Consider the following 26270-nt stretch of genomic DNA (forward strand, 5'->3'; position numbering starts at 1 on the left):
AACACCATTCTGCAACCGCACCACAAATGCCAATATCCAACCACAATTTACCTGTACCCTCTACCTAACACTTACACTACCCGCCCCGGGTGCTCGTGAAAGGGGTCCACTCTTCCCCCATCCACACCTTCGCACCATGCACACCACTCCGTACCACTCACTCCAACTCTCTCCACACACCTGTACCTGCACACCTGTGCTCTCACACCTGGTGCCACCTGCACCCTTCTCTCCCCAAGCGCATTCGCGCTGATCCACACACTCACTACTCATACACTGCTCCACACACCTGTCCAGTTGCACACCTGTGCAATCACACCTGTTCAATTCTCACAAACACGGCATCATCTCAGCTAACTACTCCCTTCTGAAACTTGCGCTTCCCAGTCGTCCCTTTAAACTATTGCGCTCCCACGTCATTATCATCCATACTAAACTACCTGCGTCCCCACTACAGGTATCAGTCACTAACTAAACTTAACGTTACCTAATGTCAATCTCTTCTCGATCCCTACAATATAACCTAACCCACCCGGGCTAGTTTTCACTGCCATACACCCCATAAGCTATTGCTCCTTTGCCCCCCCCTGTGAGGGATGGTGGATTTGCCATCCCACCACATCGGGGGTCTCTCACTACCAATTTTGCACATCAAATTTCAACAAATTAAAAATTTGCCAATCACTGCCCATCATCTGCCAATCACTACTGCCAATCCCTTGCCAATCATCAAATTTTGTTTTTCTCTAATTTTGGGTCCAAAACACTAACCTCATCACCCAGTCTACTCACTAATACCTCTCGGTGCGCCAATCCCTGTCCAAAGCCCGGCTTCGTAAAGCCAAGCAATGGATGCTGGTTGTTTTGTGCCAGCGGCTGGATACGTCCGGCACTCGGTGCAGGGACGGGGGCTTACCCGTGCCGAGATCCCACGCACCACCTCGGCGTGGAGCCATCCAATTGCCCGATCTCGACCTGCCGGCACGTCTCACCAAAAAGTGGTCGCCATGACGACCCTTTCTATCGGGCTGCCAGCTCCGCCTAGTGGAGCACGGACGCGGCCGTTCAAAGCGAGGCCCAGCACGGATCGCGCACGGCGGTCCTTTCGAACCCGCCGTGGCTCGGATCCCCGCTGGTTCTCGCGGCACGCGAAACCCGGCACGCACCGAGGGCCCGCTTCGGCTAAAAGTCGACCTAACCTTTAACCCGTTTAATGTCGATGCTTCACCTGCATGCTTACACCCCGCAGCCCGCTCCTTTCTCACACATCCAGCTGTGCCCATGCTCCTCGTACCCTTCCTTACACACCCAGGTACCCTCATTCCACTCACAGCCTTGGTCACACACCTGACCACCGAACACTTTGGCACACATTCGTCGCCCGCACACCTCACCAATACACCTCTTCGCGCCCCTTTCTCGGTCACCTCCTCTGTGACAATCACAGGTGTGCTCTCACTCGCACACCCAACCACGTGTCTCACTACCAATTCCAGCGTGCATTCCCACTCACGCTCTACCATTCCAGGTGTGCATCCTTCCATCCCAGGTGTACATCCTCGCTCACCTGTCACAACTACCTCACGCTCCATGTCACTCTCACTACTTTCACCTCCATTCCTGACAGCGCACTCACCCTTACTCTTGACAGCGCACTCTTTCCTCATGCACCTGTCCGTCACACACCTTTCTCGCGCACACTCTCCCGTTACACCCTCTGTAACACTCACCACAGGTGGACACTCTTCCTTACTTCTGACAGCGCACTCTTTCCTCATGCACCTGTCCGTCACACACCTTTCTCGCGCACACTCTCCCGTTACACCCTCTGTAACACTCACCACAGGTGGACACTCTTCCTTACTTCTGACAGCGCACTCTTTCCTCATGCACCTGGCCGTCACACACCTTTCTCGCGCACACTCTTGCGCACACTCTCCGGTCACACCCTCTGTAACACTCACCACACCACGCTTCCATGTGCTCCCTCGCACACGCGCTACGACCGACTCACTCTCGCCTGCACACTCACTCCTTGGTACACACTTTTTCCTCACACACCCCAGAGTCGGACTTTCTTGCACACCTCCTCTTTCGCACACCAGACCTGTCGCACACTTCACCCACGGCCTCTCACGAACACCCGGGTCTATCTCGACCCCCAAGCTTATTAAATCACCTGGCGCATCATACGCACGACCATATTGGTCACCACTTACACCGGGTCCTCTTTCTCTTCGCTTCTCCTCCATCACCTGCGAATCCCTCATCCGGTTAATGAGCACATCATCACGATCCGAACACAGACTCTGGACCAATTCTTTTACCTCCTCTTTTATCTCTTTCTTATCCTCTCTCCGTCGCTTTTTAATTTCGCTCACCCCTTCTTCCACTTCTTCTAATTTGTGCTTCACCTCTTTTATTCCCCGGTACGTCTCCTCAAGCTCGTCCTCCAAGGCTACCTTGACCGTTTCCATGTGCGTCCTCACCTGCCGGTCCTTCGTCTCCATAACCTCTATCACTTCGTCCAACCTCGTTGTCAGTCCCTCACGTACCATCTGACATTCCCTCTTCGTCGCTACCAAGTCATTTTTTATGTCGTTTTGTGTCGCTTTTAAACCTCCTAATACTGCAGTGTTCCTTTGAACCTGCTCCACTAACTCCGTCTGTCCCACCGTCAGCTGCTCCACCTCCTGCGTCAGGTCCTCTATGCCCCCTTGTAACTTTACAGTCCCCTTTCTCACCTCCTTTTCCATGTGCTCCTCACAGTGCCTCACCTCCTCGCGCACTCCTCCGACCTCCTCACTCACTCCTCTTCTGATCTCCTCTCCCATCACTTGCATCTCCTGCCCAGATGCCACCCTCATCTGCTCCATTTCCTCCCTGTGAGCATCCAGTTTGGTTTCTACCCCCATTCTGACCCCCTCTATCTGCTGCCCCATTTGGTTAACTTCCCTTTCCGCTTGGTCCCTCATGTCCCTCAATTTGCCTTCCATGGTGTTTTCTAACCCCTCTAACCCTTTTTGCATCCCTTCCATTTGATTCTCTTGAGCGGCCATTCTGTTTTCTACCCCCGTTAACCCAGTTTTCACTCCCTCTATCTGATTCTCCTGGGCAGCCATTCTATTTTCTACCCCCTCTAACCCATTTCTCACCTCTTTTATCCCATTGTCTAACCCCTCAAAATTTTTGTCTAACTTCCCAATTTTCTTGTCTAACTCCTCAAAATTATTGTCTAACTTCCCAATTTTCTTGTCTAACTCCTCAAAATTATTGTCTAACTTCTCACCGGTACCCCTCGCTTCGTCCCTCATTACCCCCAATTGCTCACTCCGAGCCCTCGCTTCGTCCCTCATTACCCCCAATTGCTCACTCCGAGCCCTCGCTTCGTCCCTCATTACCCCCAATTGCTCACTCCGAGCCCTCGCTTCGTCCCTCATTACCCCCATTTGGTTTCCCAAGTCATTCCTCAGGTCTTCACTTGTCTGGACCATGAGCGCCTTTATTTGTTCCATAAATAGGCCCCAATCCATCGGCGGCGCTGCTACGGTCGCGGGCGCGGTGACCAGCGAGGCGCCATTTTGTGCGTTTGCTACCCTCGCTGCTTCGCTCTCCTCATGTCCCTCATGTCCCTCAATTTGGTCCTGGACCGACCCTGCTTCACTCTCCCCTACCGGACCCCAGCCGTCTTGATCCGCCATAGCGCGACTTGCAAAATTCGAGTTTCGTAAAACAAAACAAATTTCGGCCGCTCCAAATTTTGACCAAATTTTTTTTTTTTCCTCTATTCGTTTTTTTTTTTTTTTTTCTTCAAAATTTGGTCGGGCCTCGAATCTCACTCCCGACACCAATTGTTACAGATACGACTTTGATGGTATGGTGGGCCGAGCGGGATGGCCGCCGTATCCGTACAAGTTACCCGATTGTGCCCGAATGTTGACTAATCGCGCTACGCTGGCTCAATAGGAAAGAGAAGACACCCGGCTGGGTTATAATGACACAATACGACACCAGGGTTTCGATTCTCAAGTATATTCGTACGGAAAAAGGTTAGATTACAGGGGCTAGAGTTATAATCACAGAAAGACAGGCACTTAGACACACTCTTATATTAACCCCGGACAGACTACAGACAAACGGGACAAGGCTGACTCACACGGGGGTTGATGAAAAGGGGAGGCAGGTCGCGATGGCTCAGGTGCACCTGGCTCAGGGACAGAATCACGTACGGTGGTGTCCAGAGATGCGTGAAGGTATCACAGCGCTTGTGGGTCGCGACTTTGGTCTCGAGCTGGGGAGGTCGCTCAGCGCTCGGGAGGGTGGCGTCTTTTCCTTCCAAGCTCGGGGCGCATCTCTCTTCACGTCCGGCGCGGGGCCGCGTATATATCCGGCGGGGAGTGACACGCCCTCGGCTCGTTAGCGCCGCCCCAGATGGCATCGGCCCATGGCTTCTCATTGGGTGCGGGGGTTACCGGCTCCGCCCTTGACGAGGGGCCGACAGGGAGCCCCTTCGTGGTAACCCCGTGGAGCGCGTGGTCAATGGTGGCTAACCGAGCCGGAAGGAGGACGCCCACTCCCCATGCCGTCACCGCGCCGCCCCCCTCTTTTGTTGTTGTTGTTGTTTGGGGAAGAAGATGGGAGGAGGTATGGGAAGGTCCTAAACTCACTACTGGTGCCATATAATCACATTCTGGTGCAACGAAGAGTCATAATTAATGGAAACGAGGCCTTAACTGACATAGATTAAGAATAACTAGGAAGATGTCCGAAAGTTGTCTACGTGTGGTGCGGTGGACCTGGGCACGACATTTAATGGGGGAATAAGGGGAAGGTCGGCTCTACTGATTGTTATTTACATGCAATGGGACTAGGGAATGGGGGATCGGGGAAAGTTGGGGAGTATTGGAGAAAATAGGGGAATATTTACAAGCGGATATGGAGGCCAAATTCCATATTCGCAACAATATAATATGATGAAAAGATTAGCTCATTAGATTTTGGCGTCAGAGGTCATGTCAGGTACAAATGTGATACTTGAGAACAGCTAAAGGGATTTAAATCAAACTTGGTACAAGTATTATAATGATGTAATAATATGGCAGAGGCATAACGGTCAACGTCTAAGAGTGGCGTTCTAGTTTTCTTAAGTACTGTATTTTAAACATAAAAACAATATGTTTGAATAAGATACATTCCTTACAGAAAAATCAGTGCTGATGGTGCTGTTGGTTTTTTTTTGGTTTTTTTTCCGCCTGACTATAAACTGTCAAATTGGTGTTTCCTTCGTAGGAGTGTTGCATCAGGAAGTACACTGTCCCTCAGATGGATGTTGTCAGGAGGCTCAGACTGCTAGGATTAGCTTGTTAAACTATCCCACAGTGTCTTTTGAAAAGAGTTCGGTAGGCGATTTATAATCAACACCATGAACAAATTGCAAATTCCTGCACAAATTGGCTCCAGTTGAACATCAGCTGCTTCATGGCCTGATTAGCCCAGTTCATGAATAGCTTGGGCCAAACTTTCCCCCATGGCTGACTCCACAAGACGGTGGGTTTAATTGGAGTCGTAGTAGTGTTGCAGGAAGATGTTTTCATTTCATGTTAACACACTTAATGACCAGGTGATGCATATTCTTCTCTCCTTAGGAGCCTCGACCTGGCTTCCACGGCCCTCTGGCGCCAAACCTCGTGACTGGACGGGTTGAGCCGACGTTTCCAGCATGGAAATGTGCCCTGCGAGTCTACCTTGTATCTGTGCCATTTGTCATTGTCTCTCTGGGCCTTGCCGCCATCGTTATGTTTGCTTACTTTTGGCTAGAGAAGTGGGCCCTGGACTTCCGTCTTGCAGAACCTTTTGCTCCTCTAGCCTTCTTGTCCCTTTATTTACCGAGCGCTATCTACGTTGTGGTCATTGAAGCACTGAATCGGGTTTATCGTGTCCTTGCAGAGGTTCTCACTGAATGGGGTATGTTGGTGCATCAAATATTTTTTCTTTTTTTCATGGAGGGAGAAAGGAAAATCCACAATAGTTGCAGATACTCTTACAAATAGAAGGGCATGTAAAAGAGCACATACCCCTGCTAGGCTAAACATTTTACATCTTGTATCCCACTGATAGGCCGGATCTGCATCCAGACCTTAACCAAGATCTAATCAGTTTGTGCTATATATCGATTTTGGCCCTATCCCAAGCCTGGTGCCAGCTTGGGATCCTAGGATCCTGGGTTCGAATCCCGGTCGATCGCTGAATTAACGCCAGGGGGGTTGACTCAGCCTGTCATCCTTCCGAGGTCGGCAAATTGAGTACCAGCTTGCTGGGATGAATGATCCCGGTGCGTACCCCGGCTTAAAATAGGTACACCGTATCCCTGCGCATCGTAAGAGGCGACTAAGGGTTGGCATCAGGAAGGGCATCCGGCCATAAAAACATTGCCTCAAAGATGGAACCATGATTGTCATAGGGCCCGCAAGGCTAACCCCTGCTCTAGCGGGGAAAATGGCCTTAAAACGATCATTCATTCAATTCATATTCTCAATGATGAGGAATCTCTTTAAAATTCCCGTATCTGGATCCTGATCCTCACTAAAATCCAATCAATTTGTTCTTGTCACACACCCAGCCTGACCCCAAGTTTAATCCAAATCTGTCCATAACTTTTTGAGATATCCTGCTCACATGTACAGACAGACAAACAGATGTGAAAACATAACCTCCGCCCAACTTCCGTGGCGGAGATAATAAGCAAGAGACCTTTTTTGGCATATTGACCCGGTATCAAATCAAAGGTTTGGAGTTTGCTACAGAATTGTCAAATTGGCTACTCGTAGTTACTTCCACCACTGAAGGTAGACCGAGATTGTGTTTTCACCGCTGCTTACCTCTGTTTGTCTGTGAGCAGGATATTCTAAAATGTTATGGACAGATTCGGAATAAACTTGGTGGACACATTTGGTGTGTGACAAAGACGAATTGATTCTACTTTGGTGAAAATCCGGATGCTAGAATTTTTCAGTGATCCTTCACAATTGAGAGATAGTCGTGGCCAAAAATATTGGCACCCTTGCACTTTTTTCAAAGAAAATTATATATTTATATATTTATATAAATATATAATTGTTTGTCTGGTTGATTTGTTTGTGAAGTAAATGTCAGCTCTTTCACGAGCCTCGATTAAGTATACAAAAAAAAAAAAAAAAAAAATTCACAATTTCCTCGAAAAATAGGTTGAAATTGATAAAAGTATTTGGTCTCCACAATGCTTTATTTCACTGTTAATATTACAGAACTTTTGTTTTTGATTTAGAACTTAATATATCCATTTAAATCAGAAAAGAAAAAGAAATGACATTGACAATTTTTGACACCCTCGATTTAATAATTGGTATCACAGCCTTTGGACAAAATAACTGCAGTCAAGTGCTTCCTATGGCCATGAATGAGCTTCCTACATCTCTCTATTGGCAGTTTGGCCCACTCTTCTTGTGCAAAACTGCTCCAGTTTTCCCAGATTTGAAGGGTGCCTTCTCCCAACTTCTGTTTTCAGATCTCCCCACAGGTGTTTGTTAAATGGGATTTAGATCTGGACTCATTGCTGGCCACTTCAGAACAGTCAAGCGTTTTGTCTTGAACCATACATGGGTGCTTTTTGAAGTGTGTTTGGGGTCATTTTCCTGCTGCAAGACCCATGACCTTTGACGGAGACCCAGCTTTCTGACACTGGGTTGAACATTTTGATCCAAAATGCCTTGGAAACATCCTGATTTCATGATGCCATGCACACATTCAAGGCAGCACAGTGTTACGTGCTCCTCCCCAAACCCCGGTCACGGTGTACCTCCGAGCCCCGAGAGGAGTCACGTCAGAAAGATGTGTTATTCTGTATGTCAAAGATCAATGGTGAAACCACACCAATTGTTACCAACAAACAAGTATTGTATTAAGATCACACAAGAATAACAGTACAACAACACTAGTAATCAATTGTACAACTAATATATATTTCCTATGATGGTACCATCAGGTTCGTACAATATAACTCACTGTGCTCCAAGTGAGCGAAAAGAAGAACATTCCCAATGTCTCTATTCCGGCATCAAGCCAAAGTTATCAACTCCAGTGATCGTCAGAACGATGTCTAATCGAGACCAGAATCCCGTTCGGATGACAGTCAGTCACGCTGCCAAAGCTGCACAAAGGTGCCCTCAAGGCGACTGGGAAATCACACCCTCGGGTATGGACGTTCCACGGCTCCCAATCGGCGAACCGCAGATTTCCCACTCAAAAACCACGTTACACACACACACCAGATTAACGTCTGAATGCGGTGAAAATGGATGAAGCGAGGTGAAAACACTTTGGCGAAGCACAAATCCTGCGCGAGGTAAAAATGGCCAACGGCCCGTTCTCGTGGCATAATGGCACTCCAACAATTCTCTTTGGAATCGACCGCAAAACCTGTCATGCAGGTTTATCTGTCACAGCGATAACAACTCTGTCGCAGGAATCCCTTTCCCGGGAAACCCAAAGTTCACTCGTGACTCTCGTTCGCCAACTTTCGCTCAGGACCTTGAAGCAGCTCGGCTTCTTGTCCGACTCACTCGCTCCGCCTTCTTTTCCTCCTCTTCCTCTTGTCCAGTCGTCCAGTTCCGGTTTCATTTAAAACATTGACTTTTTTACCTTTTGAAAATAGTAATCTCTATTTCCTTTAAACGACAACAATAATAGTACATGGAATCAAAAATGTTTACAGTGGATGAAAACCACAACAACGGAAGTGACGAATCCATAACAACAGCAACCCCAAAACATCAATGAACCTCCTCCATGTTTGACTGTAGGGAAGGTGTTCTTTTCTTTGAAGGCTTCATTTTGTTTTCTGTAAACATAGAGATGAAGTGCTTTACGAAAAAGCTCTAATTTGGTCTCATCTGTTCACAGGCCATTTTCCCAGAAGGATTTTGGCTTGTTCAGGTGTGTTTTGGAAAACTCCAGTTGGGCTTTCTTATGTCTTTCTCTCAGCAGTGGGGTCCTCCTGGGTCTCCTACCATAGAACCCCCTTTCATTGAGTTGGCGACAGATGGTGCGACTTGAAACTGTCGTACCTTGTGTCTGAAGGTCAGCTTGAATCTGTTTGGTAGTTGATTGAGGTGCTTTCTCCACCATTCGAACAATCCTTGGATGCAATCTTCGATCATGTTTTCTCTTGCAGCCACATCCAGGGAGGTTGGCTACAGTGCCATGGGCCTTGAACTTCCTGATAACATTGCGTACGGTGGACACAGGAACATCAAGGTCTCTGGAGATGGACTTGTAGCCTTGAGATTGTTGAGGCTTGGCTACAATCTTGTGTCTGACCTCCTTTGACAATTCTCTGGTTTTCTTTCTTTTCTCCATGCTCATTGTGGTACACACAGTGACACAAAACAGCAGAATGACTCCTTTTCCCCATTCAAACTGGTTGAATGAGTAATTTTTATATTGCAGGCACCTGCAACTCACCAAAGGTTAGTTCAATTCCAAAGTAAAGGAGAATCACCTGCTTGAAATCTAATTATTTCTAACAACTTCGAAAAGTTAGCCTGGTGTTGGCTTAGCGGTTAGGGTGCCGGCTTGGGATCCTAGGATCCTGGGTTCGAATCCCGGTCGATCGCTAAATTAACACCAGGGGGGTTGACTCAGCCTGTCATCCTTCCGAGGTCGGCAAATTGAGTACCAGCTTGCTGGGATGAATGATCCCGGTGTGTACCCCTGTTTAGAATAGGTACACCGTATCCCTGCGCATCGTAAGAGGTGACTAAGGGTTGGCGCCAGGAAGGGCATCCGGCCATAAAAACATTGCCTCAAACAGGGAACCATGATTGTCATGGGACCCGCAAGGCTAACCCCTGCTCTAGCGGGGAAAATGGTCTCAAAACGATCATTCATTCATTCATTCAACTTCGAAAAGGTGCCAATAATATTGTCGGGGCCCTTTTAGGATTTCTGTGTGGAATAAGCTAAGATTGAGTAGTTTTTTTTAAAGCTTTTTTTTGTTTTGTTCCACTGCAAACAAAAGAAATACATATGTGGATACCAAAATATTTTTTAATTTCAACAATTTTCTGGAAGAAATGTTTCATTATTTGAGAAAAGTGCCAGTATTTTTGGCCATGTCTGTAAGGCCAAAAACGATATATAGCATGATATTTCAAAATGTTGTGGACAAGCTATAACAAAACTTGGTGGATGAGTTGGGTAGGTAACAAGAAGAAAGCAATTTGATTTCAGTTCAGGTCCGGGTGCAGATCCGGCCTATCAGTGGGATATGCAGTGCCTTCAGAAAGTATTCACCTGTAGGAGTTGCGGATGACGAGAGGACGAGACACTTCTCAGCTGTTCAAAGCTCCTTTATTCCAACAGAACTAACACGCAACCGGAACTCATACATCTTTTATAACGCAAAAACACTCTTCGGGGGGGGGGGGGGGGGGGGGTGGGCGTGGCTCCAACAACCGTGCGCACGCCACGCCCACACCATCAAAAGCCCCACTGGTCCCGTGCCTGTGGATTATGTCCCAATGGGGTATCCCCCACATGCGCCCCCTCAGAATTCACTCTCACGGGCAATGTCAGTTTTCGGCGGGCCTTAACCACCCGGCCGAAACGACTGATGACCCGAGCAGGGACTGTTAGCGGCTTGGCGGTAGGCGAGCCAACCGGGGACTTACCCGACGGGGGACGGCCCCGCCATGGGGGTTGAGCCAACAGAGGGGGCTGGTCTAGGTCCAAGTGGGCTGGCTTGAGGCGGTCCACCGAAAGGTAGTCCGGTTTGCCGCCGATGTCGACCACGAAGGACTTGTCCCCAGCCTCCAGTACGTGGAAAGGCCCGTCGTAAGGCGGCTGAAGCGGCCCCCAGTGTGCGTCATGGCAAACAAGGACGTACTCCGCTGTACGTAGATCCGGCGGGACGTGGGCCTGAGGCAAACCATGTTGGGATGTGGGTATCGGTGCAAACCTTTTGGCATTCTCCTGGAGAACCGACCGCTGACCGGCAGCGGACCAGGGGCTTGTGGCATCAGGCATGAACTCCCCGGGAACCCGCAGCGGCTGGCCATAGACGAGCTCCGCGGATGAGGACTGGAGGTCTTCCTTAGGGGCTGTCCTGAGGCCCAACATGACCCACGGGAGTCTGTCGGCCCAACTGTCATCCCGGAGGCTGGCCCTGAGAGCAGCTTTCATAGAGCGATGGAACCTCTCACACAATCTATTAGCCTGAGGATGATATGCAGTCGTGCGATGGAGCTTTACCCCCAACCCCTGGGCGACCGCACCCCAGAACTCTGAAGTGAACTGGGGCCCCCTGTCTGAAGAGATGTCCGAAGGGGTGCCAAAACGGGCAACCCAAGTGCCGATGAACACCCGGGCCACATCGGCGGACGTTGTAGATGTGAGCGGGACGGCCTCTGGCCACCTGGTGGTCCTATCAACCATCGTGAGGAGGTGGGTGAATCCCCACGAGGGGGGGGAGGGGCCCTACCAGGTCCATGTTAACATGGTCAAACCGTCGCTCGGGCACTGTGAATGGCGCCAATGGGGCCTGGGTATGGCGATGCACCTCTGAGCGTTGGCACTTGACGCAGGTGTTGGCCCAGTCGCGCACATCTTTCCTGAGCCCGTGCCAAATGAACTTCGCCGCCACCAACTTTTGCGATGCCTTCCTGCCCGGGTGAGAAAGACCGTGGACGGCATCGAACACCAGCCATCTCCAGCTGGTGGGTACGACGGGACGAGGCTGTCCCAAAGATACGTCGCACAGTAGCGTGATGCCCCTGTCCTTGAACGGCACATCAGACAGTCGAAGCCCCGTGACGGCCGCCCTGCAGGCCTGGACATCTGGGTCGGAGATCTGATCGGCCGCCATGCGGGCGTAGTCGATGCCTAGGTGAACCGCGTCAGCTATGGACTGGGGGAGACAATCGGCGACCGTGTTATCCACCGAGTCGGTGTCCGAAATGAACAACAAACTGCCCGGACGGCCGACGCTCATGGCAGTTAACGAGCGCCGGCCATCCCGTTTCCCGACTCGCTGAAGCTGCAGGGTGGCCGGCATGCTTTGGCCTTGGAACCAAACCTGGCGTGGTAAAAGCACAAGCCTGGGGCCTTCCGCCGCTGGGCCGTAATCGCGGCCGCGACGGTGTCCGCCAGCGGTGCAGGCTCGACGGGACCGGGGTCCCATGCAGCTGCACTACATTGCTGTCTTGTCTGCGGACTTGTCTTGTCTGTGGAGAAAAACTTGTCTGCTTCCCTGGCCAGGGCGTGGAAATCCTTAACAGATGAGTTGGCCAAGGCTGTCCGTACCCGACCTGGCAGCTGCTGCAAGAAGAGGTCTTTGAAGAGGAAACATGGTCGGTGGCTGCCCAGGAGAGACGGAGCCGTGTTTGGACGGCAGATAATACAAGACGACAGACAAAATAAGGCCGCACCCACGGAACATTTTGCATTACACGACGAGACAATTCTTTTCGTAATTCATTCCTGTGTCCTGTTGTTGAGTCTGGTATGTGGGATCCCAATATAGGATTTAGTTTAATTGATTGCCGTCGCGTTTCATTGTATCGGGTCCGTGAATAAATCTCTATTTTTGTACATGAAATCTTGTGGTTGTTCGGTTCATTAGTTCCCTGCAGGATCGAAGCCGCGGTCGGCGCGCTCCAGGTAAGCGCTTTTGCCGCAGCTTTCCACTTCCCTTCCTCTTCCCGCGCTACATAAGTAAAATCTGTATTTGGTCGTCGCCTCGAGTAAGTCCATTTCGGTCCATCCGCGAGCCCTGATATTAACCGAAGGGTCCGCGCGACAATACTTTATAAAAAATAATTCTGAAAAAGAATTTTACTTTGATATTATGCAGTATTATTATGTGTAGATCAGTAACTAAAATCTCGATTAAATCCATTTTAAATTCCGGCAGTAACATAACAAAATGTGAAAAAGTCAAGGGGTGGGAATACTTTCTGAAGGCACTGTAAAACTTAAACGGTTCAGCCTGGCGGAGGTATGCGCTCTTCCGAGTGCCGTTGTAGTTTACCAATGTATTTGCTTTTGGCCATGAATTGGATTCAGTTTTTGAAGAAACTGAATGGCTAGTCGTTTTTAGCAAGGGAATTGTGGGAGAGGGGTGTGATGGGTCTTTGATAGACTATCGTTGGAAAAAAAAAAATGTTTCTGATGCATTATTCCCTTTTATTAGATCTTGGTGAAGTCTTTTCATCAAAGTGTTGTGTAATGACTGTGTTATGGTGGAAACAAGTGTGGTGTCATTTTTGTAATAGTGGTGTTGTGCTTTAGTCGATGGTATCGTCATTGGGCATTCCCTGCTGTTCCTACAGAGAATCACCGTTTGGAGTCGTCCTATCAAAATCATCTTGTGTTGAAGGTTTTGGTGGTGGGTTTGATTTTACTCCCTTTATTATTACAAACGAAAATCTAAGATTTTTCAAGTACCTGTATATTGGTTGGTTGCATGATTATTGTATAGTAGTGTTTAAGGGTAACGAAATTCAAAACAGTATTAGCTGGTGAAAATGAACAAGGAGCTATGTAGGGTTTTGGGTTTTTGGGGTAATGGTCAATTTTCATCCGATTGACTTGAAATTTGAAGAGGATTTGCAGGTCAGGTCACTGAATTCTACCACCAATTCTTTTTGAGGTCAACATAGGCTGTAGCCAACAACTTATTTTAGGGATTTATTGATTTATTTGCTTTGCTCACCAAACTCTCCTCCTATGGTATCCATGGAAATCTCCACGCATGGCTTACGGACTTCCTCTCTGGTCGTAGTCAACATGTGGTCCTGAATGGATTTCTCTCATCTCCCCTTCCTGTTCAGGCTGGAGTTCCCCAAGGCAGTGTTCTTGGCCCTGTGCTTTTTTTGGTCTTCATCAATGATCTCTTCGACTCTTTAGAAAATCCTCTCTATATCGTTGCTGATGACTCCACTCTCTGCCGCTCCATACCTCATCCCTCAGATCGGCAGTCTGCAGCCTCCTCACTCTCTGCAGACCTGGACAAAATCAGACTGATCAAACAAGTGGAACATGTCTTTCAATCCTGACAAATCTCACACTCTTACTATGTCTCTCCAAAAAGACCGACTGGACAACCCTCCCATCTACTTTCTCAACAATCCTCTCCAAGAAGTTCTGTCACTCAAGCTTTTGGGTCTCACTGTCTGCCATGAACTTTCCTGGGAAAACCACATTTCCAAGCTGGCCTCCAAAGCCAGTCGCTGACTGAGCATCCTCCGTCATGCGAAGTCCTTCCTTGGCACCGTTGAGCTCCTCACCACATACAAAGCTTTCCTCCGCAGCTTGATGGAATACTGCTCTCCCCTTTGGGCTGGTGCTTCTGCCTCACACCTAGCTCGGCCTCACGCTGTAGAAACTATGGCTCTTAGATCATTGGTATCTCCTGTGATGAAGGGCCTGTGATGAAGGATGATGTGATGATGTGATGATTCTGAGGGCCTTTCACTCTTTCACCACAGGCAGGTTGGCAGTCTTTCTGTGTTCTACCGACTCCTCTCTGGCCTTGCATCCCCTGCTTTGTCTGTGTTCTGTACCCCAAATATTCCTGCAGGACTCACAAGGTCTGCCAGCAATCTTCTACTGGTGAAACTGACAAATAAAGATTCTCTTCTCACCTTCGCCCTTTCATTCCTCTTTTTTTCCTGCCTCTGGAACAAACTCCCTCCTTCAATTGCACATGTCTTCAAAAGAGCTGTTCTCCACCATGTCTCAACTTCACCCATCCAAAACCTTGATATTTTCTACACCCGTTAATGCACCCCAAATCCACCTCCTTCAAATTCCGTTTTCTTTCCTAAAATCCACTGTAGTATCCATCTTGCTTATCCCATCTACCCTGCCCCAGCCCTCTCTCTTCCACAGATCTCCTGATGGCCCTGTTCCATACTGTTGTTGTGCTTCCCTCTGTCTCCCCCTCTTGTCTCCTGCTCCCTTTATTGTTTTCTTTATTCTTTATTTTATCCCGCTTCCTTTATGTGTTAGCTCTTATACGAGCCTCGACTAGTATACCAAAAAGTCTGTGTGTGTCGTTTGTTATCTCCATTTGTGGGTTTCAGGAGGTGGAACGGAGTCCTTCCAGGACCCAAAGTATCCATCTCCGCTTTGGTAAGGGATCACTGTTCATGGACCAGGCTGTTCACCCTTTTCAGCGTTTTGTTCCAAGGGCTCTTTTCAGGATCGTCACCGAACCCCAGATTTCCTCCCATTGTGTGTGTGTGTGTGTGTGTGTGTGTGTGTGTGTGTGTGTGTGTGTGTGTGTGTGTGTGTGTGTGTGTGTGTGTGTGTGTGTGTGTGTGTGTGTGTGTGTGTGTGTGTGGTTTTTTTGCATGGTAAAATGTGTATTTCATTTAGCACTCATTTGGGGACTCACATGTTTGGTTTCATGTTAAAACGTGATGTGACGGTAGATAAGATATGGTGATGACGTCATGGCCGACACATTTTTGCAGTGATCCGGTTCCTCAAACTTTGGCACTGCACCATTGATAATGAGATAACTGACTCGGGAACCTACGTGTTTAGATGCGCATTCACCCGGGCACCTGTTTCCAGAGCCATCACAATATATACACATATGTAGAATTGCCTTATTTAATATAGTATGAGAATGCCGTGCATGATGTTGGCTTAGCGGTTAGGGTGCCGACTTGGGATTCTAGGATCCTGGGTTCAAATCCTGGTCGATCGCAGAATTAACGCCAGGGGGGTTGACTTAGCCTGTCATCCTTCCGAGGTCGGCAAATTGAGTACCAGTTCACTGGTAATTTCCTGTGTGTCGCAAGAGGTGACCAACAGGGTGGTGGCAGGAAGGGCATCCGGCAGTAAAACATTGCTTCAAAAAGGGGACCACAGTGCCCAAAAAAGGCCAACCCCTGTTCTGCAGGGGAAAATGGCCTCGAAAGGCGGTTCTTCTTTTTTTTTTTTCGAATTCCCCCTTATCCTACGTCGAGTATTTGTGCAGCTTCACCCTTAAATTTTGTTGCTATTAATTTTCTCGTATATGGAAAGCTTTCTTTGGTATGCGTATTGACAGTTGATTGTATTGACCAACTCGGTGAACTGAAAGTCGTTCAGTAGGAAATTGCATTATAAGTGGGCATGATGTTTGGATTGTCTGATAAATGCTTTCTTCTCCGGTACAGTTTTACTTCACAAACTGCTTCTCCTCTCTCTTCTACATCGCGTTCTACCTCCATGACATCCCTTTGTTGAAGCAGGTGTGTGCTCTTGCATTAATGTCATTTTCTGAGCAAAAGTTTTGTACTGCACAAAATAAATGTGGAAGTGGGGGGAAACTTTTGTTTGTTTGTTTGTTTTATTTTACCAGCGAAAGACATGTCCATAATTCCCCCAGAATTACGGATGTGATTTCCCCTTCTCTCCTCACTTTACCAGGAAAGGTGCTAAGCCATACATTTTGACATAAAGATTGTCGGGGTGCCACCCTGAGCACCCAAGACTATTGATTTTTTTTTTATGGCCTAAAAACACTCCACACCGAGTACAAACACCAACGGTTCAGGATGGCATTGAAGTTAGCAAACACTTCTGCAATTGTGTATGCTAGCAACGGTACCCGCCCTACAGGCGGGGCTTCAATTGGGAAGCCCGAATGAAAAGGCAAAATATCAGAAATTGAAGGATTTTTTTATTTTAAACGATTCATATAAACAATGAGTCCATATCTAAATCCCATTGAATACCTGTGGGGAGATCTGAAAACAGTAGTTGGGAGAAGGCACCTTTCAAATCTGGGAGGACTGGAGCAGTTGGACTCATTGCTGGTCACTTCAGAACAGTCCAGCGTTTTGTCTTGAACCTTTCCTGGGTGCTTTTGGAAGTGTGTTTGGGGTCATTGTCCTGCTACAAGACCCATGACCTACGACGGAGACCCAGCTTTCTGACACTGGGTTGAGCATTGCGCTCCAAAATGCCTTGGTAATCTCCTGATTTCATGATGCCATCCACACAATCAAAGCACCCAGTGCCAGAAGCAGCACAGCAACCTCAAAACATCACTGAACCTCCTCCATGTTTGACTAGGGAAGTTGTTATTTTCTTTGAAGGCTTTATTTTGTTTTCTGTAAACATAGAGACGATGTGCCTTACCAAAAAGCTCTCATTTGGTCTCATCTGTCCACAGGACATTCTCCCAGAAGGATTTTGGCTTGTTCAGGTGTGTTTTGGAAACCTCCAGTTGGGCTTTCTTATGTCCCTCTCTCAGTAGTGGGGTCCTCCTGGGTCTCCTAACATAGAACCCCCTTTCATTGAGTTGGTGACAGATGGTGCGAGTTGAAACTGTCATACCTTGTGTCTGAAGGTCAGCTTGAATTTGTTTGGCAGTTGATCGAGGTGCTTTCTCCACCATTCGAACAATCCTTCGCTGCAATCTTCGATCATGTTTTCTCTTGCAGCCACATCCAGGGAGGTGCCACGGGCCTTAAACTTCTTGATAACATTGTGTATGGTGGACACAGGAACATCAACGTTGTTGGAGATAGACTTATTGTCTGGAGATTGTCCATGCTTGGCTACAATCTTGTGTCTGACCTCCTCAGACAATTCTCTGGTTTCCTTTCTTTTATCCATATTCATTGCGGTACACACATTGAGTACCAGTTCACTGGTAATTCCCTGTTTGTCGTTGAAGGCGGAAAAAAGGGTTGGCGTCAGGAAGGGCATCCGGCCGTAAAACATTGCTTCAAAAAGGGGACCAAAAAAACAACAACTACCACGGTCCCCGAAAAGGCCAACCCCCGCTTTGCGGGGAAAAATGGCCTCTAAACGGTGGTTATTGCGGTACACACAGTGACACAAAACAGCAGAATGACTCCTTTTCTCCATTCAAACTGGTTGAATGAGTGATTTTTATATTGCAGGCACCTGTAACTCACCATAGGTGAGTTCAATTCTAAAGTAAAGGAGAATCACCTGCTTGAAATGTCATTATTTCTAACAACTTCTTAAAGGTGCTAATAATGTTGTCCGGGCCATTTAGGATTTGTGTGTGGAATAAGCTAATATTTAGTAATTTCTTTCAGCTTTTTTTGTTTTGTTCCATTGCAAACCAAAGAAATACATCAGTGGATACCAAAAGATTTTTTAATTTCAACAATTTTCTGGAAGAAATGGTGCATTATTTGAGAAAAGTGCAAGGGTGCCAATATTTTTGGCCACGACTGTATTACCATTTGCAGCACATATTTGGCCCAGAAATTGAATAAATAAATTATTTTAAAACAAACAATGTTGTTGAACATCAGACAGCTTGCTATGGCTGGTGTCACTTGTCTGCAAATTTAGCAAGACTTTTGAAGCATGGTTGTTGTTTCTTAATGATGTGCAAGTATCTACTTGACCATGTAAAACAGGCTAAAAATCAAGTTTCTCAACATTCCTTGTTTGACATGCCTGAAATATAGCATGCCAAACTTGTGAAATCTACAAGTTTAAAGGGAATCCATTTGAACTGTTCACACTATGACTGGTGTAATTCTCCCATCCACCACTGTTCCCCTCATTCAGAGTCTGGTCACACTACTCATCATGTCTCAGATTCTGAATCAAATTGTCGAGTCCCTGCTGCCATTCTGGTTGCGCAAGCGTAGGAATAGACGCTTGAGGCATGTTGGAAACGCTCTTGGGGACACCACACCACGCCGAGTGAACGGCAGACCCGATACTCAGGATTCTGATGCAATGCAGTCCCTGCGGCAGCAGATTTGCATCGAGGGAAAAATGGATGTCTACTTGGTATGGATACTTTATGGGTTCATAATGTCAGTTACTGGAGGCACCTATGGTACAAATCATCTGAGATTTGATTCAATGCAGAACAAATAGATGCAAATGTATACTGGATGTTGTTTTTAAAAAGTGTTTTAATTTGTTTTGGACGTTTTGCAATCAAGTTGCACAAAATACAAGCGCTGCTTATTACCTCCGCCACCAAAGGTGGATGAGGTTATGTTTTCACCCCTGTCTGTCTGTATGTTTGTCCGTTTGTGAACAAAATATCTCAAAGTTGTGGACGGATTCGGACGAAATTGGGCAGAGATGTTGCATATGTGACGAGGACGCAACGATTCCATTTTGGTGAAGATCCAGACTCGGATCCGGCAACCAGAATTTTAAAAGTGATTCTTCACCATTGGGAGATAAGGCCAACAACAATACATAGCAGGATATCTCAAAAAGTTGTGTACGGATTTGGACGAAACTTGGTGGACAGGTTGGGTGTCTGACGAGGAAGATTCGATTTTGGTGAAGATCTGAATATGGATTCGGCTATGAGAATTATTTAAGTGATTCTTCACCATTGAGTGTTATGGCCAACAAGGCGGAGGTATGCTATCTACTGAGTGCCGTTCTGGTTTTCCAATTGGATCACGTGTGTGATTGAACCACATGACACAACTTGAAAATTGCTGAATGTCTGCATGAAGGTACACATTTTTCGTTGCTGTGAAAAGATTTGTTGTGGGTACTTAGCTTTATTTGCGCAGCTGACGGCATTAAGTAAGGATAGCATGTGTGTGTATACTCGCTACCATCACTAACCGGTTTGAAATGGTCTGGATTATTGTAGAAGAATCAGAATGCGCAGCAAAAAAAATAAAAATCGAACTCTGCGGTCGAACAGCATTTGCGCAGAAAATATTGCAAACATAAAGTACCTACGCTTGAGTCACCGTGATTTTAACCCCTTTCCTTCCCCTCCCACCCTTTACTCTCCCACTCAAGCGAAATGTTTAATTGACCATAATGAAATGCTGAACCCATGTTTGGCAGTCTCCTTCTTTTATATGCAGAATATGGCTGTTGGTGGCATCCATTTTTCGAGGGGGGGGGGGGGCGGCAGCTGTGTCACTGATGCAGTATCCCTTGTAGGTTAGAGCAGGAATTTGGAATTTGTTCAGGGCACTGGAGATAACTCGCCTACTCTTCATGAACGATACCATGGTATCTTTAATCGCCACCAGCCAATGCTGGCAGACTGCATGCCGGTTTTTTTTTTTTTTTTTTTTTTTTTTTTTTTTTTTTTTTTTTTTTTTTTTTGTATACAATATCGAGGCTCGTGAAAGAGCGAACATTAATCACACAGAAAGACAAACCGACACATAAAACATATAACATAGTGAGCGGTAGACAAGATGGGGAGAGAGGGGGAAGGACACAAACACAACATTTGAGAGCAGGGACCGAGAGACATGGAGACATCGAGAGATCTGAGAGAGGGCGAGGGCTTTGGGGGGGGGGGGGCGTGGGAAGGGGGCAGTGGGAGAGGTATAAAACATATGGACACTGCCAGGACTTCCAGGAAAGAAGTTGGAATTTCAAACAAGGTGGATCTGGGGTGAATTAGCGGGGGTAGAAAAGATCAAGGTTTTGGATGGGGGAAGATAAGAGATGGTGGTGAACAGCTGTTTTAAAGACCTGGAGGGAGGAGTGGGATTGAAGGGAGTGAGGGAGTTTGTTCCAGAGGCGGGAGAAAAGAGGAATGAAAGAGTGAAGGTGAGCGGAGAGCCGAGATTTCGGCAGTTTAACCATCAGAGGGTTGCTGGCAGATCTTGTGCGACCTGTAGGAATATTTGGGGGACAGAGCACAGAGAGAGCTGGGGGTGCAAGGCCGGAGAGGAGTCGGTAGAAGACAGAAAGACCACCTACCTGCCTGCGGTGAGTGAGTGAAAGGCCCTCAGAGATAGCTTCATCGCGGGAGATTCCAATAATTCTGAAAGCTTTGGTTTCAACAGCGTGAAGCCGAGCTAGGTGTGAGGCAGGAGCACCGGCCCATAGGGGAGAACAGTATTCCATTGAGCTGCGGATGAAAGCCTTGTATGTGGTGAGGAGCTCAGGTGTGCCGAGGAAGGACTTCGCACGACGGAGGATGCCCAGTCGGCGACTGGCTTTGGAGGCCAGCTTGGAAATGTGGTTTTCCCAAGAAAGATCATGGCAGATAGTGAGACCCAACTTTATCATATAATTGGGGGACTGCACACATTGATGAATCACCCTTCCTGTGGAACACCTGGATGACAGTTTATAGCTGGGTTGGGATTTGGACCCATGCTAGACAGCTCGGAGGGGAGCATGCATACTTCTAGGGAATCTAGGCTATCCCACCAGCCCAATGTTTGGCAGTGAAAGCAAATTATTTGGAAGGTGAATTAATGGGAGCAATATGAATGAGCACAGTTTGGGAAAATGCTTTGATTCATTGATATTTCACATTTCGGATCCAAAGTTGCGAAAAGTTTCACATCCGGCTCAATTAATTCCGATTTGCAAATGAGGCCAGCAAGGTAGAATATCTTGCCTTACAATTAACCAACTTCTGCTTGTGTTGTCATTGATGTGGAAATGTTAACGGTGATTCCTGAACATGTTTTCCCATTTTTGCCCCCCATAGGGCACATTTGATGATTACCTCGAGCTGTTTCTGCAACTTGGGTACGTCGGCCTTTTCTCGTGTGCGTTTCCTCTCGCCGCCGCACTCGCCATGCTCAATAACATCACTGAGCTGCAATCCGACGCTCTCAAGTTCTGCCGCGTGCTTCAAAGACCCTTCCCGATACCCACGGACTCCATTGGTGTCTGGCAGGTCAGTGATTCTCATCTCGACTTGAGCTTGTAAAAATTGAGTTTAGGTTATTGTGCTAGTGAGTGTCGTGAGTTCCCTATTCAAATGTACAAAATAACATAGATGCATAACGCACTTTAACTGTGCAATGCAACTAACACCATGTTGGTTAAAATGATGTTTTGTTTAATAGAAAAATGGAATTTCAATTTTTCTGCTCCATAGCTGCTTGCACATGGTCATGTGATCAATTAATTGTTTAAGCTGGTACGGTATTTTGATGCAGGATTCCTAGACTGAATGCACACATGTAACATGAAGGATAGCCAGTGGTCTCATTGGTTGCTTTGAGTTTTATAAGAGCGTCATCATTATAATTCCACATGTTGGACTGAATTCTATCTTCCTGTAGCAATAGCCTTGCCTTTGATCTTGTATTGTACCAATTCATTTGTGGCACTTGAACTCCATCTATGCAGTTACATTCGGGTTGGCCTGTTTGGTATTCCCATCTGAGCACATAGTTCTTGTTTGCTGAGATTCCAGGTTCAAATTGGAACTACCCATTATTTTGCTCTATCCCCTCCAAACGTACGTTTATAGCCTTAGGTCACTCTTTAAATAAACATAGGGGCAATACTCCTGGCGCTCACCTGGTAGAATAAACAGTATACTGCACCGACTAATGGTATTGTGAATTTTGGGGTAGAGTGATATATAGATCAGGTAGATCTGTCGGTATCATGCTCTGACTGTCGTGAAGAAGAAGAACCACCTCAATTTACATAGGCAGGGACCTGTCTAGCGCGGATGTTGGATTAAGTGTATATTTGTGGTCATACAAGGATGGCATTGAGTTAAATAGAGTAGGGATTATGCTAATTCCCCTGTGTGTGAAACCTGTGATCATCCCATTGTCCCGTATGGCAACGCACCATAGACATTAGTTAGGCCCATTAGTTACACCACACACACGACTTAAATTTCCCCCCCACAATAACAATAAAACTAACCGGAACCCAGATGACGCACTTGGGCTGACAACCCCGACTTGGCAGACACACATTGCTCAGGCAGGCTGAGGCCACGCCCACCTCACGAAGGATTGGTCGAAGGGTTTGATGGGGAGATCACACCATTGGACAAGACAACACCAATAGGGAGACAAGGCAGGATGAGGTTTCAGGTTGGTGATAGAGACACGAGGCAGGACGAAGGTCGCTGATGGCAGAGTAAGGAAGGACTGGTGATTGGCCAGGGGAGGGGCAAGAAGCTTCCCTCGGATTGGAGGACGTGAGGTACAAGCAAGAAGCGACGTGCTGATTGGTGAAAAGTGCTGGTGACGTCGCGAGACAAGCGGTAAAAGGACTGACTAGCCGGCATTTTGCTCTCTCGGTTTTGGACTGCTCTCTTGCGCTTGGACCTTCTGCCTGCCCTGGACTTCCCTTACGTTCTGCTAAATTGTCTTGCCTTCGGACTTTGGTGGAGAGACAGTTGAGCGAGCACGAAGAGTTGGGTTCTCCGTGCGAGCGATAGGCGTACCAGCGCAGCTTGCGACTGCAGCGTGGAGAAGCAGGGGCGAGCGAGACGTCCGGTGAGGTCTAGCAGCGCGGAGCTAGAGGTTACCGCCAACGTCGAGGCCTTCTTCCCGCCAACCGGAGCCGTGTTCGGATGACGTGCTCGAGCCTGATGATGCCTGACACTGCAGCCATTGAGATAAGCTCACACCACACACAACGGTTCTTTTAATTTATATCCTACCTTGTTTGTTGAAACGTCTGGTGTGGGAGCGCTCATTAGGGGGTTTTAGTTACATCGTCGTGTTTCTCTTGTCCCGGCATTCCGTTGTGAACTCGAGCTTCCAGGGAAGCAGAACTCAACTGAACTGACTGGACAACTTTAAAGTAGGTCAGTTGTCTGTACTAGATTTGACTTAAGATAGCAACCTACCTTGTGTGGTAAAAGTCTCACACACCAAGTTTGATCAAAATCCATAAATATTTGTGGACATTAAAGTCTTAACGTCGTTTCGGAGCTGAAAACAATATGGCGGCCTATGGCGGCCATTTTGTGACAGATCGGGTTGGAATGCAATAGCAACCTACCTTGTGTGGTAAGGGTTAAACATTCTAAGTTTGATCAAAATCTGTTAATATTTGTGGACGCTAGAGTGTTAACGTCGTTTTCATGACCAAAAACAAAATGGTCGCCTAAGTCAGCCATTTTTCAACGGATCGGGCTGAAATGTAATACCAACCTGGTCCTTGGGGTAAGGATGCTGCATGTCAAGTTTTATCAGAATCGGTTGATATTTGTGGACGCTGGAGTGTTAACATCGAAAAGTTAACGGACGACAGATGACGACGACTCAGTATGTGATGAACTCAACTGGACAGTAGTCCAGTTGAGTTAAAAATCCGTATTTGAACCGAACACCTCAAAATAACGCTTGATTGGCTTATCTGTGATTTCCCGGTCTTCAACAAGGGGGAGTCACATGACAGTATTTTAAACCAATTTCAATGGTTGGGAGAAGACAGGGCAGCATGTTGAGTCATACTAATATAATCATAAGACTTTGAACAAACAAAAAAAAAAAAACTATTTTGGGGAGCAACCCCCCCCCCCCCACCCCACCCCCAATCCCGTATACCTCCTCAGACCCTATTTTTTCTCATGTCGTGAACAAACTTCGGTACATCACACGTGATGAAGGTTGTGGTCAAGTTTCATCGAAATAGTGTTTGTAGTTTCAGAGGAATAATTTATAATTGGGGGGGGGGGGGAGGGGTCAAACGTGGATCCCCTTTCACCCTCTGTAAACCCCCTGACCCCGATTTTTTATTTTTTATTTTTTTAATTTTTTTAAATGCCATGAACAAACTTTAGTCACAACACAACAAATATCATTTGTGCCAAGTTTGGTCACAATCCCTTTGGCGGTTTCGAAGAATAAGTTTCAAGTGTTTATGGACGGACGGACGACGCACCATCGCATAAGCTCCCCTGAACTTCGTTCCAGGTTCGCTAAAAATGAGAGCAAATTTTTTAACTGAACCATAGCTGTTTTCCTTTGTTCTTTCTGGCAGGTGTCGAGTTGTCTTGACTTTAGCGATTGTAAATTTAGTTAAGGAAAAGCGCGTTGCATTTCATGGTTGACCTGTGTTTTCACAGCTGGCCTTTGAGGCAATCGGTCTCATGTCGATCATGACAAACTGTGCCCTTGTTGCAATGTCTCCTGATGCCCACGAATTGTTTGGACAGACAGATGTGTCCATCAACTACGTCATGGCATTTGTCTCTCTTGAGGTGAGGCCTACACCTATGACCTTATTTATGGCTTGTATATATTTTCATAAAGTTATTTGATTGTGAAAATGTACATCTACATATCTTGAATTCAAGAAAAAGGGGATAAATGAAGTGACTGGATTGGGTGGGGTGGGGAGGGAGTGTTATTAAATTTTGAAAATGAAGGTATCAGATGAGAATAGGAGGCTGGAGAGGAAGAATGAAAGAAAACCTGAAGGAGAGGAGTGAAAGTTTTATGTAACTTGCAAACGGCCCCGATGATACAAATGATGTGGCTCATTTATTGCATGTAATCTGGAAGTGTTATCAAAGAGTTTAACCTCAGTTTGTCTGCTCTCCATAGCACATTTTGCTCGTACTCTGGTTCATGCTGCACTTTGTGCTGCCTGATCGGCCTTACAGGGTGCGCATTGGCCTCGCACATCTGGAGTTCCAGTCGCGACTAGCCCTCAAGCAGCAGCACGAGGTGTGTATCCTAATTCTCTCCTTTTCGTTTTATTATCTTTATGCCTCTGCCGACGAAGTAGCCGGAGGCATTATTTTTTCAGGTTGTCCGTCCAGCCGTCCGTGCATCTGTCCGTCCGTGATAGGCTTTCGTTACTGCAATAACTTGAGAATAGCTGAAGGGATCTAAGTCAAACTTGATGCTGGTGCGTATAATGAGGTAAAGATGAACTGATTCGATTTTGGGGTCACAATGTCAAAGGTCAGAGGTCATATTAGGTTAAAATCCTGTTACCGCGATAACTTGTGATGGGATTTTGACAAAAGTAGGTTAATTATATATTATGATGCAAAGATTTACCGATTTGATTTTGGGGTCAAGCGATCAAAGGTTGGAGTCTGTAATAGGTTTATAACTTGAGAATGGCTGAAGGGATCCAAGTCAAACTTGGCACAGGTAGGCATAATGAAGTAAAGATGAACTGATTTGACCTTGGGGTCAAAACGTCAAAGGTTAAATGTCAAACATCCTGTTAGGTGCAAATTCTGTAACAGAGCTAACTTGTGAACCAGTGATGGTATTTTGACTAAACTTGGTACAAGTATATATTATGATGAAACGATGAACTGATTATATTTTGGCATCAAAGGTCAGAGGTCAGTTCAGGTAAAAAATGTGATACTTGAGAACAACTGAAGAGATTTAAATCAAGCTTGGTATAAGAATGTATAATGATGTAATGGTGTGGGCGGAGGCATATCGCGATGTCGAGTGCCGTTCTCGTTTTCCCTGTTTTTGTTTAGGCTTGCAGGAAAGCTTCAAGCACCACATTTACAAAAGATAACATGACAGAGTATTTAACAATCCAGA

The 26270-nt window shown here is 46.8% G+C and overlaps 1 protein-coding gene across 4 annotated transcripts in view; it reads left to right on the forward strand.

Moving 5' to 3' along the window:
* The window catches only part of ANO10 (anoctamin 10), a 45738-nt gene that overhangs the window by 13239 nt on the left and 6229 nt on the right, over nt 1-26270 (forward strand). For all 4 annotated transcript variants that reach the window (XM_068126565.2, XM_068126566.2, XM_068126567.2 and 1 more), the window contains exons 7-13: nt 5646-5964; nt 13365-13420; nt 16206-16280; nt 18589-18816; nt 21473-21664; nt 24818-24952; nt 25299-25421. In XM_068126565.2, the coding sequence (XP_067982666.2) occupies nt 5646-5964; nt 13365-13420; nt 16206-16280; nt 18589-18816; nt 21473-21664; nt 24818-24952; nt 25299-25421 (1128 nt within the window). The remainder of the gene's footprint in view (nt 1-5645; nt 5965-13364; nt 13421-16205; nt 16281-18588; nt 18817-21472; nt 21665-24817; nt 24953-25298; nt 25422-26270) is intronic.

Source organism: Myxine glutinosa, chromosome 10, assembly GCF_964187855.1.
Source record: "Myxine glutinosa chromosome 10, kmMyxGlut1.1, whole genome shotgun sequence".
NCBI classification, from domain to species: domain Eukaryota; kingdom Metazoa; phylum Chordata; class Myxini; order Myxiniformes; family Myxinidae; genus Myxine; species Myxine glutinosa.